The following is a 20,266-nucleotide window of genomic DNA, read 5'->3' as shown; positions in this document are numbered from 1 at the left end:
GTACAAATTACTGTGTGTTGCACGAACCCGAAGATGTCATACCCTTCAAAGACTATTACTTCTTTTCTAGGGGTGTATGCAGAGCTGGAGAGTCGTGTAGATTCCGCCATCCTGGGCCTTCATCTAGAGTTGCTGATCGGGACACTCAGATCTTAAGAGGGGAGCAATGTAACAAAAGAATGAATCACCGATCGCAAGTAACAGCTCCAAACGGTTCCATCTCGAGAACATTCTGGCGAGAGCACGATATACGTGGAATCGGTGGAGAAAGACGTGCGGTATATGGAAGGTCATACAATAACTAGAGGTGGCGAAGTCTAGAATTCTCGTGAATGACGTTAATTTATATTTAAGCGAATCGAGGAAGTAGGAGAGTTTAGTTTAAGCTAGAGTTTGTAAAAGAAAACTTGTTTAAATAAATTAATAAAATCGTATATAAATACGAATCGCTCGTTTGATTGTTACAATATATTCTAAAAATAGTATTTGCTGTCTGAATGTACAATCATATTTAGGTGCTACACTCGTTTTGTCATAATTAAAATAAAACAAAAAACATTATTACATTTATTTTAAAACATAAATAAATATATAAATAAATAAATAAAATAAATAAATAAATAAACAAACAAATAAATAAATAATAAGCGAATAATTGTAGGATAATAAATGATAAATTACTCAATAAATAATAAATATTTATGTATCATCTTGAGGATCGTCGTCTTCATCACATGCTGGATAAAGTGTGGTGCAATCTTCTATTGCAGATATAGTCTCGTTAGATCGGTACGACTTATACACATCATCACTAAAATATATAACATAATATATTTAGGTATTGATATTAATAATTATAATAGGTACTTAATCGCTTAAAGTAATCGCCTCATTTGATGTCGATGTATAGCGTTATTAGCTGTTAATGAAGATCTCATAATATTCTCATAAGACTTGTAACATCACTTAAACATACTTAATGATTAGTATACAAGATGGCGAACACAAGTAAATAAAGCAAAATTCACTTTAATAACATTAAAAAACTCTAACATGAAGTAAAAACCACTTCTATGTAATTGGTATATTTATTAAAATTTAAAAATCCCTATGGATTGAATAAAATGTGTCCAATCCAGAACGTTTTCAGACCTATCGGTCCATCATCAGTGAATCTACAATAAAATAAGTAATCCCACTATTAAAATTAAAAGATGGTTGAAATATTGAAAGTGAAAAAAATGTGGTTATGATTACTTACTTGAATACCTGCTAAATAGCCCCAGAACCAAACAATGGTTGAATTTATAATACGATTTATATTATGTCAAATTAGTATTGAACAGTCTAAACGCCGATGTTAAAAGATATAACCTCCGGGAACATGGTGAGACCCTACCAGGAAACTTAAACAACCATCTTAGGCCAATGTTGACTACCAAGTGTCAAAAGTTTGTAAGGAACTGTTTGGAGTGACATTGACAGTAGAGAAAAAGGTAGTCGATTTTCAAAGGTTTTAACAAAAGGTCATGGATCCAAAACATTGATAATATGATAAGATTTTAACATCTGAAAATGTCTGACATTTAAATTTATTGTTTTTTGAAAAGAAAATTGTGTTTTACAAAAATTTTTTTTTGAATATAAAATTATTTTAATTTGACTGTATACTATAAAATTAAATTGATCAAATTGTTAAAAAGAAAGTATGAGCTGCTATTAATAATGATAAACAAAAAAGATAAAAACAGATGATGGTGAGAGAGGAGAAAGAATAAATTTTTAAATTGGAATATTTTATACAAAGGAATTAACAGGTTGGCAAAGTTAGTTATATCTATATTGTATTGGTGGTTGTATATGTAAAAGGAAAATTATTTATATTTAAATGTAAATGGAAATTGTTAAAATAATGGATTGGAGTTAGGATACAGTCAATATAATAGTATGAAATATGTAAATGAAGAGGATTGTAATTATTATGCGATATTTTTAAAAATTTGAGAGAATTCTTGTGACAAAGTGGGGGTATGTGAAATTGAAGATAAAGAAATGTATGATTATTATTATAGCTGAGTCCAGTTGATACAAAAATGGAATTAAAATGAAATTAATAATGAAAATGTACTGAATAAAATAAAATTAATAAAACCAAAGTAAGAAAACGAATATTGATATAATTTAATTGTAATAATAATTGGTCTGAATGTGAGAACTGAAATTAAGTGATGAAATGTTAATTGGAGAGGTAAAACATATTTGGAAACAGTCAAAGACAAAAAGTAGAGGACTGTGGTGTAAGGTAGAAGGACAAGTGTAATAAGGGAAAGAGATGAGGGATTGAGAAAAGATGGGGTGTGGAATTTAAACTGACTGAAGTAATGAAATGAAAGAGAAGTGAGAAGATAGTAGGGTGAATTAATTAGGTTTAGGTTAATAGGGGTTCATGTAGTTAGTAATGATTAGTTATGTAAAGGAGTTTGGAAGCAGTGATGGAAAGAGGAAAAAAATTGAAAAGGGGGGTGACTAAGTTAAAGAAGAGTTATTACCTACAACTTCCTGTTCTTCTATCCTATTCTCTCTCTTCTTTAACTTAGTCACCCCCCTTTTCAAATTTTTTTCCTCTTTCCATCACTGCTTCCAAACTCCTTTACACAACTAATCATTACTAACTACATGAACCCCTATTAACCTAAACCTAATTAATTCACCCTACTATCTTCTCACTTCTCTTTCATTTCATTACTTCATTCAGTTTAAATTCCACACCCATCTTTTCTCAATCCCTCTCTTTCCCTTATTACACTTGTCCTTCTACCTTACACCACAGTCCTCTACTTTTTGTCTTTGACTGTTTCCAAATATATTTTACCTCTCCAATTAACATTTCATTACTTAATTTCAGTTCTCACATTTAGACCAATTATTATTACAATTAAATTATATCAATATTCGTTTTCTTACTTTGGTTTTATTAATTTTATTTTATTCAGTACATTTTCAATATTATTTTCATTTTAATTTCATTTTTGTATCAACTGGACTCAGCTATAATCATACATTTCTTTATCTTCAATTTCACATATCCCCACTTTGTCACAAGAATTCTCTCAAATTTTTAAAAATATCGCATAATAATTACAAACCTCTTCATTTACATATTTCATACTATTATATTGACTGTATCCTAACTCCAATCCATTATTTTAACAATTTCCATTTACATTTAAATATAAATAATTTTCCTTTTACATATACAACTAACTACCAATACAATATAGATATAAATTACTTTGCCAACCTGTTAATTCCTTTGTACCTATAATAATATTCCAATTTAAAAATTTATTCTTTCTCCTCTCTCACCATCATCTGTTTTTATCTTTTTTGTTTATCATTATTAATAGCAGCTCATACTTTCTTTTTATCAATTTGATCAATTTAATTTTATAGTATACTGTCAAATTAAAATAATTTTATATTCAAAAAAAATTTTGTAAAACACAATTTTCTTTTCAAAAAACAATAGATTTAAATGTCAGACATTTTCAGATATTAAAATCTTATCATATTATCAATGTTTTGGATCATGACCTTTTGTTAAAAACCTTTGAAAATCGACTACCTTTTTCTCTACTGTCAATGTCACTCCAAACAGTTCCTTACAAACTTTTGACACTTGGTAGTCAACGTTGGCCTAAGATGGTTGTTTAAGTTTCCTGGTAGGGTCTCACCATGTTCCCGGAAGTTATATCTTTTAACATCGGCATTTAGCCTGTTCAATACTAATTTGACATAATGTAAATCGAATTATAAATTCGACCATTGTTTGGTTCTGGGGCTATTTAGCAAGTATTCAAGTACGTAATCATAACCACATTTTTTTCACTTTCAAAAATTTCAACCATCTTTTAATTTTAATAGTGGAATTACTTATTTTATTGTAGATTCACTGATGATGGACCGATAGGTCTGAAAACGTTCTGAATTGGACACATTTTATTCAATCCATTGGGATTTTTAAATTTTAATAAATATACCAATTACATATGAGTGGTTTTTACTTCATGCTAGAGTTTTTTTAACTATATGGTATACAGCCAACGGTTTCACCCCTATTCAGCGGTCCCCATAAGCGCGTTCCCCGATTGAGCGGTCTCAATACAGCGGTCCCCGTTTCAGCGGTACCCCAATTCAGCGGTGACCGATTCAGCGGTGACCGATTCAGCGGTCCCCATAAACTCGGTCCCCAATAGAGCGGTCTCAATAAGAAAATAATAATATGACAATGATAAGTAATTAGTTTTATTGTAGGATACTATTTTAACCTATTCTTGTTTGAAAATATACAGGTAATATCTAAGTATCCGGTATATACCCCAGTTAATAGGGAAAAGAATCATCGATTTCACGTAAAAATGTTCTACAGGGTTTTCAAAGTTTTAAACGATAGATGAGGAATAACTGATGATCATTTCGTGAAGACGTAACGCTGTGGCATTTTTTTTTAATTCCTTTTTTACATTTTGTCACTCTAACTATAAACAGCCGTTTCAAGTGCAACAAACCGGTGTAATATTAGGAAGTTTAAAAATGGGGCGTAGAAAAAGCTCTTTTTGAGTAGTGGTTGTAAAAAAAATGAATTTTACTCACTGTTTTTTTGGTGCGAAAAATATGATTTTTCGCATGCTAGTAGAAAAAATATTTTTTTTACTTCTAACAAATTGATTTGATAAACCCGCTCTCCCTCTTTCGATAGGTACCCGCAGAATTATCCTAAGTAAATTGGTTTATGTAGAATAATGTTATAAATATTTAGCCTGTAGGATAAACTTTTACAATTTTACAAAAACTATTGCATGAATTAATCTAAAAATTTTTTGCAAATTATTTACTATATTACCCTACTTTTTATGTAATTGCAAAGCTATATATAGGGTGATTTTGGGACAATTTATTGTTTATTTTATAAAATTCACTTTTTATTGTTAAAACCACTGCCCCCAAGAGGGTCCTGTTTTTACTCATTTTCCTGAACGATGCCTCTCAAACAGCATGCTGCAGAACCAAACGCCGCTGAAACGGGTCGGTGGAATCGAGAACCGCCGAAACGGGGACTGCTGAAATGGGTACCGCTGAACCGGGGACTGCTGAAAAGGGTCGGTGGAATCGAGAACCGCTGAAACGTGGACTGTTAAAATGGGGTCTTACCACAGCCAACCTAGAGAACTTCCCTTTTAGTTTTATAACATTCACCAACGCCGTGTGCCACAAAACTTGCCCTATAAGAATGGATAATATGTATGTAATATGTATACCAATATCGCATATTAAAACGAAAGACGATACCTATTATTGTTTCTACTACTGGAGTCGTTCCGACGAACCTCCTAGAAAATATAAAAAAGCTGGGTCTCAATGAACATCTCTATAAGACCCTACAGACAGCTGTGCTACTCTCGACGTCCAGAAGCCTACGAAAATTTTTGGGCGATACTTCGGCGTATGAAGTCACCTAGGGCTCGATAACACGGAGAGAATCCCACCAGAACTCGATCCTCAATCCTTTTGATACCGTAGGTATCTGGGAGTGTCTGGGATGAGTGAATTTTCCCGTTAGAGGGAGTGAGAGCCGTATAGTTGTGTGTGTTCACAAAGAGGGGATGGCATTAGACTAACTTTTTGCCACAGATATTAGCCGTATGGTTAAATCTGAAAAATATTTATATAAAGTTCATTACTTACACAAACATGTTGAATATATTTCCCAATAGTCTACTTTGTTTTGTGTTGAAGTCGGCTTGACAAACGAATCTTCTTTTGCAAGCATCTGTCTTTAAGTCCATGTCTTTAAATACAACTTCTGTTAAATTTGATCTGAAATATATTAGGATGTAAGTATTTATTGTATTTTTCTACAGGATAACTTAATTATTTAATATTCTCATCCATCAAAAAAAGTATGTTTAGACATATGTGGCCACTTTGCTTTACCATTTATTTAAAAAAATATATAAAGGGAAAGAGAAAAGACTGTATTAAAAGCGGCAACAAAATAGATCTCATCTGCATTTCCAAGTCCCATAAAAATGTTCGTCAAAAAGGAAGTAAAAGCAATTGTAGTGAAAGCTCAACTAGATGAGAGAGAGTGTGTGTGGTGAAATAACGTTTCACCCTGTATACAAATATGAAATGTTCGTTACACAAACCAATGCTATATCTTAGTAGTGACCTAACCGGTCCCTTCAAATGCCGCCAAAACGAAAGGTTTACCGCGCTTTTTCCAGTTCCAAACAGTTCAGTTCGCAACTAGCCCTCGAGTAGAAAGGTTCGCTATTAGTCCTCAGAAAGAAGCGTCGCCTATCGCAATTTTCTGGCCGCTAAAACTCACGCAAAAGCAATGTTGCCAGTGTTACTCGTAGCCTAGAACATTCTTGTACGCAGCAAACCTTATCGTTGTACTAATTATATAGTGAAGTGAAGTGACAGTCCAACGTCAGTGTTATACGTACGTCAGTGTCATTCGTTAGTTATACGGACATTACCATCTTAGCTTTTTATTCACCATTCTTCACTCAATAAAGTTTGTTACGTGCAAACCGCTTTTCTTTCCAGCCCATGGCTGGTGGTCCTTCAGTCTATGCTTAACTACGCCCTTTCTCAACCAGTGTGTGTGTGTGTGTGTGTTTGTGTGTGTGAGAGGGAGAGAGAGAGAGAGAGAGAGAGGGAGAGAGAGAGAGAGAGAGAGAGAGAGTAAACCCTGGAATTTTAGTTTATTGTACAGAAGACACAGAGTGTATATAAATAAAATTGCCATAATTACTGTTTTACATTTCTATTAATTTGTACAGCTTAGCCAAGATTTTAAATATGATTAGTATAATCTTTAATTTGTCCCTGCCAAATTTCTCAGTATATAGTTTGCATTAAGATAAGACGTAGACACCTACTGCCATTTGCTACTTACTACTGACTTACTACTGGCATTTGCGGAGGATATCGATTTAATAGGAAACACCCGATTAAGGGTGAAGGAGACTTTCGCGAGGTTCGAGAAAGAAGCAGAGAAGATGGGGCTCCATATCAACGAAATCAAGACGAAATATATGTATATGAGCCGTAATAACTAAAGCAGAGACAGAATCGGTCAGAACATCACCATCGATAACTTTAAATTTGAGCGCGTTAGAGAATGAACGTATCTTGGAACTACAATAACTTAAGACACTAACGGATCACAAGAAATAAACAATAGGATACAGGTCGGCAACAGATGTCTTTTTGCCCTCCAAAACCTTATAAAATCGAAACAACTAACAAGACGTACGAAGGACGATACAAAGTCAAACGAAGAAAGACTTCGTGTTTGGGAAAGAAAAATCCTAAAGAAGATCTTTGGGCCTGTGCTGGATGAAGCATCAGGACAATAGAGGACAATAAGAACCAACAAAGAGCTCGAAGAACTTTATCCAGACGTCAACATTATAAAAGAAATAAAGTCCAGAAGACGCCAATGGGCAGGACACATTAGAAGACATTTTGACTAAAGAACAGTAAGACTGGTGTGGGAGGAAGTCCCAACTGGAAGAAGACCACGCGGACGCCCTCGACTCCAGTGGCGAGATAATATACCAGGAGACCTGAACACTATGGGCGTAGAGAATTTGATGGAGGTTGTTCAAGACAGAGAACAGTGAAGGCATGTTGTCGAGCCGGCTAAAACCCACGAAGGGTTGTAACGCCACAGAGTAAGTAAGTAAGTAAGTAAGTAGACACCTAGACTTAAGACAGAGTTAGTCGAAGCCCCAATAGTAAGAGTCACACGTTGGGCGCCAATGTGTAACAATATAGCTATAGTTACTATCTAGATAATTGGGTTCTAATTGTTCAATAAAAAAAAGACATTTCAATCGTGTAACTATAAAACGACACTTAAGATGTTATTTCTTTGTTAAATAATTGGCACCCAATCATGATGGTAGCTATATTGTTACATATTGGTTGCTATATTTTTGAAAATACGTTAATACCTGGGTATTAAAAAAAAAGAGTGTAATAAACATATTAACAGAACAGAAGAAACAATAAGCGCTGAGAATCCCTCGAGATAAACCATCAGTAGAACATCACAGTGCGAGTCGGTTCCAAAAACGTGCGGTGAGCTAAGCATAGAGAGGCAGGTCATAATATAAGCAATTTTCCTAAAATTAAGAAGGAAAAGAAGACAAGAAGAATAATGGAATTCAGATTTGCGGAAATTATGGAAACACTTTTATTGTTCGATAGGTTCTGTGGTGGGCACTCAATAAGAAAGGTGTCCCTGGCGAATATGTAAAAATTGTGAGAGATATGTATGAGGGAGTAACGACTAGTGTTAGGCCAGGTGTGGGAGAGACTGATAAATTTCAGGTAAAAGTAGCATTGCACCTAGGCTCGGTGCTTATTCCTTATTTATTCTCATTAGTTTTAGACAAGATAACCAGCGAAACTACAGGTTAACATTCCTTGGTGCTAAATGTATGCTGATGTAGTGTTAGTAGGAATTAGTTAAAGAGACTTGGAACAAAAACTGGAACAGTGGAGACAAGCTCTGAAGGAAAAAGGATTAAAACTTAGTAGGACAAAAAGGTATTTGGAATGTTAATTTAAAGATGGAGTTACTACAAATAAAATGGTATCTTTGGATGGTGAAATTATTGTGAAAAGCAATAGTTTTAAGTACATAGGATCGGTATTACAGAGTAATGGAGAAATAGATGAAGATGCATGCAGTAGAAAGTAGAATTATGGCTGGATGGATGAAGTGGAAGGAAGCGAGTGGTGTGTTGTGTAACAGAAAAAATCCAATGAAGATGAAGGGAAAATTCTATAAAACATCCATAAGACCGGCTGTGATGTACGGAACTGAATGTTGGGCAGTGAAAAAGAAAGAGGAACAACGAATGCACGTGGCGGAAATGAGAGTGCTTAGATGGATGGGTGGAGTGACAAAAAAGGATGAAATTAAAAATGAGTATATTAGGGGAAGTCTAGGTGTGGCACCAATTGATGCCAAAATGAGAGAGCATAGGTTAAGATGGTTTGGTCATGTTCAACGCCGAGACCTTACTCACTCAATACGAAGAATTGCTGAAGTGCAGATTTCTGAAAGGAGTAGGAGAGGAAAACCAAAGAAGAGTTGGGGGGAGACGATTAGGCAGGATATGTTGGTAAATGGGATTAAGATTGATATGACCCAAGATAGAATTGTGTGGAGAAATGCAATTAGGGAAGCCGACTCCGCATAGGGATAAGGCAAAGAGAATGATGATGATGCAAACACTCTTATTTATGAACTTGGATTAAATATGTGACCAAAATAAATATTTTTTAATATATATATATATATATATATATATATATATATATATATATATATATATATATATATATATATATATATTTATTTTTAGCCTCTCATGACGTCCCCCCATGTTAAACTGTAGTCTCTCGTGGCGTCCAGGTCTTCGTGGACTCCGATATACGGTTGCCACGAGGATTTTATCTAAAATATATCGCAGGTGAAAGGTACCACTTCCTACAATGCCTGAACAAAATATTGGCCGGATGTCCTCAGACACGTTATCTGTATAATAATATACACATTACTTGGAGCAGTTGCCATCAGGCGCGCCACGTTCGCTTGCTGTATATCTAAAATCACTTTAACGGTTTTGGTGACGTCCAAATATATATTTATTCAGTTTAAGATTGTCGCGGAATCCGTATATTTCAGTTTATGTCCTCATGGCTTCTACTACGCTGTTGCCACCTCAAATGTTGGTATTTAGACTTCGGATATTTTTATAAATGATTATTGTATTATGTTAAAACAATTATTGTTGTGACAGATTAATGATGTTCTCTTTGTATAATTAACAATGAATTTTTTTATTACAAAAATAAAAAAAATTAAAAAGTATGTTCATTAAAATTGATGAATTTATCATAACCAGTTGCCGAAACTGGTGGTCTAATTGCTCAATTGTAACATATTATAGAAGTGTTAGAATTTAGTTCTTAATTCTTGATTAGAAAATCCAGATTTAGAAATTAGAACCACAAACACATTTACAGAATATAAATATCTCGGATCTATAATATCTAAAGAAGGCAAAAGAGACATCGAAAACAGAACACAGCAGGGCAAAATAGCGGTAGACATTCTAAACTCTCAGCTATGGTCTAAAAAGATAAGACAAAAAACGACAATCTATAGTACCTTGGTAGAGCCTATTATGACTTATGGGGCAGAAGTTTGGCAGATCACGAAAAAAGATAGAAAGAGAATAGAAGTAGGTAGTAGAAATGGATTATCTAAGGAGAGCGTGTGGTATATCCAAAAAAGATCGCATCAGGAATGAAGATATTAGGAGGACAAAAACTGTATATTCCAGAGTAGATAGAATTGAAACGAGACAACTAGTGTGGTATGGTCACGTCAAACGAATGAATGAAGATAGATGACCAAAGAAAGCTTTAAATTATATACCACAACAAAGAAGAAGAAGAAGGGGAAGGCCTTGAGTTACCTGGGAAAAACATGTACAGCAAGCACATCATGAGAGATAGAGCCATCAAAGAAGACGAATGGATGGACAGAAAAAGATGGCGGTCGAAATGCGAGAAGCAGCAGAGGCTATAGGAACCTCGCTTATAGATATATAGATATAATTCTTTATTACAATATTTTTAATTATATAATTTTTCTATTCTCATACTATAATAATAATATATCAATTATGATGTCACCACCTTTATCATAGATAGAATCAGATAGATCATTAGATACAACTAAGAAAGCAGGACGACCTTCTCCAGGAAGTACATAAAATAATGCCCTCTATTCGTCACGGAACATCACAAGAAATATGGGAGACATTTAAACATTGTGTAACAACACCAATTGATCATCCAAAGATAAATAATCCTGTGCAACGGAAACACTGGATAACAGATGAAACCTTTCAAATCATTGAGAACAGAAGAAATCTTTGTCAAAGTGGTATGCATAGTGAAAGGGAAAAAGCTAGTTTAAGAAACCTCAATAAAGAAGTAAAGCGAAGATGCAAGGCAGATAAAAAACTCTACTATCAAAATATATGCAAAGAAATTAAGAGACATGATCAGAATAATCAGCCGAGAGGTCTATTTAGAAAAATACGCTACTTAACAAGATACTTCAAAGCCAGAACTTGGGCCATTGAAGACAACACTGGAACTCTGAGAACAATCAGAGAAGATATAGCAGAGACATGGAGATCGTATTGCAGGGACCTATATAAAGATGATCAACGCCAAGAACCTGTTAACCAAATCTTTGACGAGGTAGAACAAGAACCTGATATACTTGAAAATGAAGTAAGACTAGCGATCATTTAGCTCAAATATAATAAAGCACCAGGTCCAGATATGATAACAGCAGAAATACTCAAAGCCACAGAAGAAACTGGCGTAAAATTACTTCATCGACTCTGTAACCAAATATGGCATTCTAAACAATGGCCTAAAGACTGGACAAAATCTACAATAACAACGATTCATAAAAAAGGCAGCTTCCATAAATGCAACAATTATAGAACTATTTCTCTTATATCACATTCCATTAAAATTAAAATAATGCTACATATAATCAATGAGAGAATAAAAACATTTTTTCAAAGAGAAATTCCACAAGAGCAAACTGGATTTACCAAAGGTAGAGGTACTCGAGAACACCTGTTGAATATAAGACAGATAATCGAAAAATCTAGGGAATTCAATATTCCACTGTACATATGCTTTATAGATTATCGTAAAGCGTTCGACAAGGTCAAGTGGAGACACTTATGGCGAATACTAAATATTACATGCGAGTAAGGGCCAAAATAAAGATGAAATTAGTCAAAGACAAAAACCGGAAAGTAAACACAAGAAGAAGATACAATGTCGAAGCTCTTAAACAAGAAAACACAAGAATCGAATTCACAAAAAGACTGAAATTAAACCGAACAGCACTGTCCCAACATGAGGAAACAGTGGAAGAAATATGGAAGAACTTCAAGGACATTATGCAAAAACTGCAAACGAAATTATAGGGATGAAAAAAAGAGAAAAGAAATGGATAACCGGAAACACATTGTACTCCAGGGAAATATATCAAAAATATACGTTCGGAACACTTGACCGGCCAGGTTTCAAATGGATTTTTTGGACACTATATACCTATTACATTATAAATACAAAAATGTCCGTTACAGTTCGGACGATAATTTTAGTTATTGACAAATAAGGGTCAAAAATGGCAGTTTTTTCGTTTAAATCGCTACAGGTAAAAATAAGTAATTAAATATCTTATATCAGATAGAGTATTCATTTTTAGTAGATGAACAAAGGTTTAAAATGGCAGTTTTTGAATTTTCGTAAGATTATTTGTTGCTTCGGTAATTGCAAAATAAAACTTAAATTTCGAAAATAAAAAATTTGCTATAACTTTTGCAAAAATAAACTTAAGACTGATATTAGTAAAGGGACAGCACCGGTACGGGCGCAATTTGACGCTTTTTTACATGTAAATCTCCATAAGAAATTTTAAGGTCCATTCTGGTCATTTTTGACGCTTTTTGTGGTGGAGGCGCGACTGCTCGTCAGATCGTGACGTATGAGTTGGAATCAAAGTCCATCTCAGACGTACCAGAGCCCGCCAAGATGGACGCCTTCCATCTGTCGCTTTTTATAATATACAGGGAGAAGTCAGAAAGCCAAACCAATTCTTCTTTTAGGCTGTCACAGGGATTCTTCTATTTGTTTGCGAAATCGGTGTTCACGATTCTTTTGATATGTCCAAACCATCCCTCTTTCATGAATTTATCAAAATACAAAGCAACGGTATTTTATCAAAACCAACATTCGTTTACATATACACGTTTTAAACACACACATTCTTCAAAATGAACCTGAACCATCCTTAGAGCATGGCCAAACCAGCTAACTCAACATAGCCCTCATCTGCTCTTTACATACACACGGAAAATTTAATATGGTCAAGAGATTAGAGTTAGATAGAAAATCAATTTTTCCCCAGATGCTGGGGGAAATTAAAAAAAAATTTAAGGTCCATTCTGCTCATTTTTGTCTCGTTTTGTGGTGGAGGCCCGACTTTTACGTCACGATTGGACCAATAAAACAGAAGATATAACTAATGCCCTTTTGGCTGTATCCTGAAAATACGTAACTAATGCCCCTGATAACGTATAAGATATAATAGAAGCAGTATTTTGATATGTCCAATCCATCCCTCTCTGAGAGATATGCGAGGTATCATGTGATTTAACAAATTGAATAATATAGAAAAAATAAACATAACATCATGCCATAAAGACATTAGATACAAATGATTTAACCACCAGACACAGAAAAATCAAATAGAGCAGAATGTTAAAAAGGAGTTCTGTATCTTCGGTCCTCTTGGTGCAATAGGGACATACGAATTCTCAAATGATACGATTTAACCAATAGAGTTCAGTGACAGAAAAATAAAATACATCATGTCAAAAGGGTCTTAGATACGTATTTTCCGTCCAATCGTAACTTACAGTACCTCAACCAATAAAATACAATGGCATAAAAATCAAATACATCAGCATGTCAAAAAGGCTTTAGTATTTTCTTTTCTACTGAGAAACATCCAAATCTTTCGTAAAATATTATACACGGGCGTTCTTTCTATATGTCCAAACTAGTAAACCTCTTATTTTTAACACGCAACTCTCAATATTTACATTATTTCTTCCTAGAAAATATCAGTGTATCAAAATGGAATACAAATATATGCAAACCACCAATTGCTAAATCTATCATTATATCGCTAATACCTAAAATACATATCAGATAAATTCTTTCGCTAAGTCCAAACCACCGATATTTCTCACATTATTTTCAAACCAGATTTAGAGTTCTAGTCAAGCATAAAAATCAAATACATCAGCATGTCAAAAGGGTTTTAGTATTTTCGTTTCTATTAAGAAACATCCAAACTTTTCGTATACTATCGTGTTGTATACTTTTGTACACTATTGGTTTTTATAATTTGTTTAAATTTTTTTAATAAATGTAGCAATAACTTCCGAAATTATGGCATTTAGTTGTAGGGAAAATAACATGAAAAATAATCAGTATTTCTTTAGGACTTCAAAACTCAAATAACGACTTCTTGTCCTATTAGAAATACGGAATTGGATTTCCAGAAAAACGGAAAATCTGACAACAATGTAATTGTCACTATAATATAGACCGCCTCAGAAAATTCATACCCATCAAAATCTATAAAAATCTTGCAAGCCGTTTCCGAGATAATTGAGTGTTTCCATACATAAAACTCACTCTGTATGCAAACCAGATTTAGAGTTCTAGTCAGACATAAAAATCAAATACATCAGCATGTCAAAAGGGCTTTAGTATTTTCGTTTTTACTGAGAAACATCCAAATCTTTCGTACTCTATTATACACAGGCGTTCTTTCATTATGTCCAAACTAGTAAACCTCTTATTTTTACCATGCAACTCTCAATATTTACATTATCTCTCCCTAGGTGCAAAATGTCAGTATATGAAGCATAAATATATGCAAGCCACTAATTGCTAAATCTATCATTATATCGATAATACCTACAATACATATCAGATAAATTCTTTCGCTAAGTCCAAACCACCGATATTTCTCATATTATTTTCAAACCAGATTTAGAGTTCTAATCAGTTGGAGAATACAAATTTTTGTTATAAAGTACGTTTTAAATGTGATCTCAAATAAAATCCCATGCATAAAACAAATTGAATTCATCGATATGAAAAAGAACTTCGACTGAGTTGACAAAGACAAAAAATATATCTAAAAGGAAGATATCTAATAGAAATAGGTCGCAAATTTTCAAAGCAAAAGTCTTTTAGTATAATTAGAGTAATCCGATTGAGAAAATTACTTATTATGGGTATACACAAGTTAATAATAAGCAAAAAATCGAACTTCTATTGATCCAATCAAAAAAAATCAAATACATTTGTACTATGAGAATGATCTCCGAAAGGGAAATCGATAGGTCAAAATAAACTAATTTTAAAGTAAAAATGTGGCTTATTCACAATAAAAATAATAAATAATAAATTTTCTTGCGCTCCTTATTGTTTTACGAAAGATACAAAAAAAAAACACGAAAAATACACGATACGTAGGTAGAAAATAATGTCATTATTAATTATGACTTAATCATTCTTTCGAATGTTTTTAGTACGCATGACTCTAAGAATTTACCCTGGTATGATTCTGGTTTCGAAGGATCTTTGGACGGTTTTAAAATAATTCGAACTAGGTTTCGAAGGATCTTTGGACGGTTTTAAAATAATTCGAACTAAATATATTCTTACCAACCATCTGGAAACTTAAGGTGTGTGTCGATATAATTCTTTATTTGCACTAACGCCATTACTACAATCGGAAATTTTCTTAATCATTCTATAAGTACAGTATTTTAATTGCATTTTAAACAGGTTTCTAATTCACTTATGGAAAAATTAGAATTAGAATCAGGATCAGATTAGAACTTTCATATTGTGATACATTTGTATATGGAAGAAAATAATACGGTATGTATAAGATACAAAATTCAAGCATTGGAAAAGCCATACAAGAGGCACACCAAATTCAAAAATCTTGACTATTTCGTCTAAACATGAATTAAAATTTCTAGTTCTATCTTCTAGCTTCTCATCCAGCTTGAAATAGGATATTAGTATTCATATTTATTATTTCAAAAAATTTTAAGATATCGTGTCTTTTGTTGTAGGTATACTGTCACATTTTCAATACATATTACCCAATTTTTACTTACCCATCATCGAGTTAATTTATAAATGCAATAAGTAACTCCTTAAGATATTATGCTTTCAAAAAACGCTACCAACCAATCTCCTTCATATTGGCTAGTTTCAAATGTATTTCTACAATTACACCATTATTTGCCGAAATATTTTAAAGCAGTGTTGACAACGTCTAAAAAACTGTACATAATTTGGTACATAAATATCAAAAATGATGATCAAAATTGCTTTTATTAGATGATTATTAGCTCTCTTTATCCAGCTTAACAAAATGAGAAAAGTGCTCTGCACAAGAGATCTAAGGTTAGAGCTAAGAATAAGGTTGGCTAGGTGCTACGTTTTCTCGACTCTGTTTTACGGAATGGAAGCTTGGACCTTGAATGCTGCATCAATGAAAAAACTGGAATCATTCGAGATGTGGGTATATAGAAGAATTCTAAAAATATCATGGACAGAACACGTCACAAACAAAGAGGTTCTGAGAAAGATGAACAAAGAAATGGAAGTCTTAAATACAATTAAAACCAGAAAATTGGAATATCTCGGACATATTACACGTGGAAAGAGATACAACTTGCTCCAACTCATTATGCAGGGAAAGATTCAAGGAAAAAGAAGCATAGGGAGACGCAGAATATCGTGGCTGCGCAACCTGAGAGAATGGTACGGATGTACATCAAACGAACTTTTCAGAGCAGCTGTCTCCAAGGTCCGAATAGCTATGATGATTGCCGACCTCCGTCGCGGAGATGGCACTTGAAGAAGAAGATCCAGCTAAAATAAAATAAATAAAGAACTTACATCGTCATATCCATATACTGTTTTGAAAACCGAGGACTTGGAAGCTCCAATAAGTCATAACTCGAAGTTTGAAATAGTAAATAGTATATCAGTGAATGTTTATGCTTTGGAATTAAATAAGTTAAGGAAAAATAATTTTACGAATTAGTGCCTGCTTGCCTAAACAAAACAAACTTGATAGACATGTAAATTTGAATCTTATTCAGGATAAATATTTTCTAAAATTAAATGATTACCTACGACTCTCATCGTAGTGACGATGGAAATATTGAAATAAAATATCATTACTTCTGGAAAAAAAGGTGTCTAGGTTGTTACACTATATAACCAAAAAAGAAAACTAATTCACCAAGATTTATTGGAAAAATTTACTGTTTCACCGTATCATTAAAATCTTACAAAAAAAGAAATATCGAATTAAATAAACAATACATAATAGAACTAAGAAGTAAATTACGAATATCAGAGTGCATGAGATACGAAATAAACATCTTACAAGCAAAACTATCGATACAACAAATACATATTATATACATTATTCACTTGAAAATTTTAAAGTAATGTTGGCTGAATGTCCAAGAAACTGAGTATATTTAGCCTCTTTTACAATATTTCTGAAAAACTTCAACGAATTTGTCTATTTAGCGAAAAAAAAAATCTAATTCACGCAGTTTTATCGGAAAACTTTGCTATTTACCATTTTTATTCACTGTCTTTTTAATCTGTCAAGTAACATCTTTAATTTATTTTGATTTTTAAGAAGTTTTCTAACCTCCTCTAATTACGATTTTTTGTAGAATTTGGACTGGTTGTATTGAATTATGATAGGTATGTGTATCTGATTACGCAATAATTTCAAAGAGACATTCTTTGTAGCTTAGTATAAATTGGTCTTCTAATACTAAAATATTATAAAAAAATAATAGAGTAAAGCAATACAGGAGACTTAAAAAAGGTTTAAAATCTCATGAAATCTTGTTTATTTAGTCTAAACATGAATTAAAATTTATATTGTTCATACTTATTATTTCAAGAATTTTAAGATCGTTTCTAATTATCCATCATCCAGTTAATTTATAAATTATGAAATAGGTATCACTATGATATATTATGCAGCAATAACTATGTTTTCAAAAACTATACCAACCAATCTCTTTCATTCTGACGATGTATTTATACAATTACAACATTATTTACTTAAAAAGTTTAAAGCAATGTTGGCTGAATGCCCAAAAAACTGAGTATATTTAGCCTATTTTACAATATTTCTGAAAAACTTCAACGAATTTTTCTATTTACCGAAAAAAAAATCTAATTCACAAAGTTTTATTGGAAAAATTTACTATTTCACCATTTTATTCACTGTCTTTTTAATCTGTTGAGTAACATCTTTAATTTATTTTGATTTTTATGAAGTTGTCTAACCTCGTGTAATTACGATTTTTTTGTAGAATTTGGATTGGTTTTATAGGATTATGATAGGTATGTGTATCTGAAAACACAATAATTCCAAAGAGACATTCGTTGTAGCTTAGTGTAAATTGGTCTTCTAATACTAAAACATTATAAAACATAATAGATTAAAGTAATACAGGAGACTTAAAAAAGTGTTAAAATCTCATGGTACAAAAAAGAAAATGTCTCGAGTGTGAATTTAAAAATGGAGTTACTACAAAAAAGAAGATGGTACATACCTTTGAATATTAAAAAATATTTGAAAAATTTTAATTTTTTTTTGTAGATTGTGTAGTTAATACTAAAAATTAGTAAGGAAATAAAAATGATTATAAATTTAAAAAATCTTCGACGTTTGTTCTTAGAGCATGTGAAACATTAATAATTACCAAAAAATTTCAGTAGGTACCTTTAAATATTAAAAGTATTTGAAAAATTTTAATTTTTGTAGATTGTGTAGTTAATACTAAAAAATTAGTATGGAAATAAAAATACATATCAATTAAAAAAAATCTTCAGCGTTTGTTCTTAGAGCGTAGTTCGAGTATGCCCGAACTTTCCCGATCCCCAATATATCTACTTCTTCTTGTAGTGCTCATCCATTTTGGATGTTGACGATTATCCTAGAAATATATACTTTGCATACTAATGTACTGAAAAGATTTGTAGTTGTTGTGCTGCACCACATATATAGATTTTTTAGCCAGAAAATCCTTCACCTTCCTGGTTTTCTTCTACTTTTCTCTGTAAAATTAGTTGCAGCAGTTCATATCTTCGCTCTTTCTTACAATGTGTCGGATGTATTCGATTTTAACTGTTTTATTGTGGGTACCAGCTCTTTTTCTTTTTTAATTCTTAATAAAATAATCTAATTAGTTATGTGATCTGAGTAAGATATATACAAAAATAAGAAAAAAATGTTTTATTTCTTTGGAATAAAATAAAAAAGCCAAGTTGGTTGACTGGTTTAAAGTATTGCAGTGCAGGGGATTTGAACCTATGATCCAACACTTACTTATTTTCAATGCAATGTAACAAAGTCTTAAATCGCTCGACCAACGTGGCTTTGGAACTTTGCTCTAAAAAACAACGATGATATTCACATGTTATGACATTCCTATTGACAATAAAAAGAAATAAAATGTTTTTCAAATAATATTTTATTCAAAATACTGTTATTTAGAGTGTGAGCTTTATGATTATAAATAAAAAAATCTTTGACGTTTGTTCTTAGAGCATGTGAAACATTAATAATTACCAAAAAATTACGGTACCTTTAAATATTAAAAGTATTTGAAAAATTTTAATTTTTGTAGATTGTGTAGTTAATACCAAAAATTAGTGTGGAAATAAAAATAAATATCAACTAAAAAAAAATTTTCAGCGTTTGTTCTTAGAGCGTAGTTCGAGTATGCCCGAACTTTCCCGATTTCCCGAAGTGACGCCGTCACTTGTCCAAGGTAAACTTTCCGTTTTCCATGCTTTTTATATGGGTATCCTATGCCAAAACTCACAGCTAATATTGGGAAATCGGGAAAGTTCGGGCATACTCGAACTACGCTCTAAGAACAAACGCTGAAACTTTTCGTTTTCCATGCTTTTTATATGGGTATCCTAAGCCAAAACTCACAGCTAATATTGGGAAATCGGGAAAGTTCGGGCATACTCGAACTACGCTCTAAGAACAAACGCTGAAAATTTTTTTTTAGTTGATATTTATTTTTATTTCCACACTAATTTTTGGTATTAACTACACAATCTACAAAAATTAAAATTTTTCAAATACTTTTAATATTTAAAGGTACCGTAATTTTTTGGTAATTATTAATGTTTCACATGCTCTAAGAACAAACGTCAAAGATTTTTTTATTTATAATCATAAAGCTCACACTCTAAATAACAGTATTTTGAATAAAATATTATTTGAAAAACATTTTATTTCTTTTTATTGTCAATAGGAATGTCATAACATGTGAATATCATCGTTGTTTTTTAGAGCAAAGTTCCAAAGCCACGTTGGTCGAGCGATTTAAGACTTTGTTACATTGCATTGAAAATAAGTAAGTGTTGGATCATAGGTTCAAATCCCCTGCACTGCAATACTTTAAACCAGTCA

The 20,266-nt window shown here is 32.4% G+C and overlaps 1 protein-coding gene across 2 annotated transcripts in view; it reads right to left on the bottom strand.

Annotated features, from left to right (window-relative positions):
• Positions 1–553: 553 nt before the first annotated feature.
• LOC114335188 (uncharacterized) overlaps positions 554–20,266 on the bottom strand; it is a 47,945-nt gene continuing 28,232 nt past the window's right edge. For both annotated transcript variants that reach the window (XM_028285377.2, XM_028285378.2), the window contains exons 4-5: positions 5,746–5,877; positions 554–811 (exon numbers count right to left, since the gene is read on the bottom strand). In XM_028285377.2, the coding sequence (XP_028141178.1) occupies positions 700–811; positions 5,746–5,877 (244 nt within the window). In that variant the 3' untranslated portion in view covers positions 554–699. The remainder of the gene's footprint in view (positions 812–5,745; positions 5,878–20,266) is intronic.

This window comes from Diabrotica virgifera, chromosome 4 (genome assembly GCF_917563875.1).
Source record: "Diabrotica virgifera virgifera chromosome 4, PGI_DIABVI_V3a".
In the NCBI taxonomy this organism is placed as follows: Eukaryota; Metazoa; Arthropoda; class Insecta; order Coleoptera; family Chrysomelidae; genus Diabrotica; species Diabrotica virgifera.
This window is presented reverse-complemented; position numbering and strand designations above follow the sequence as displayed.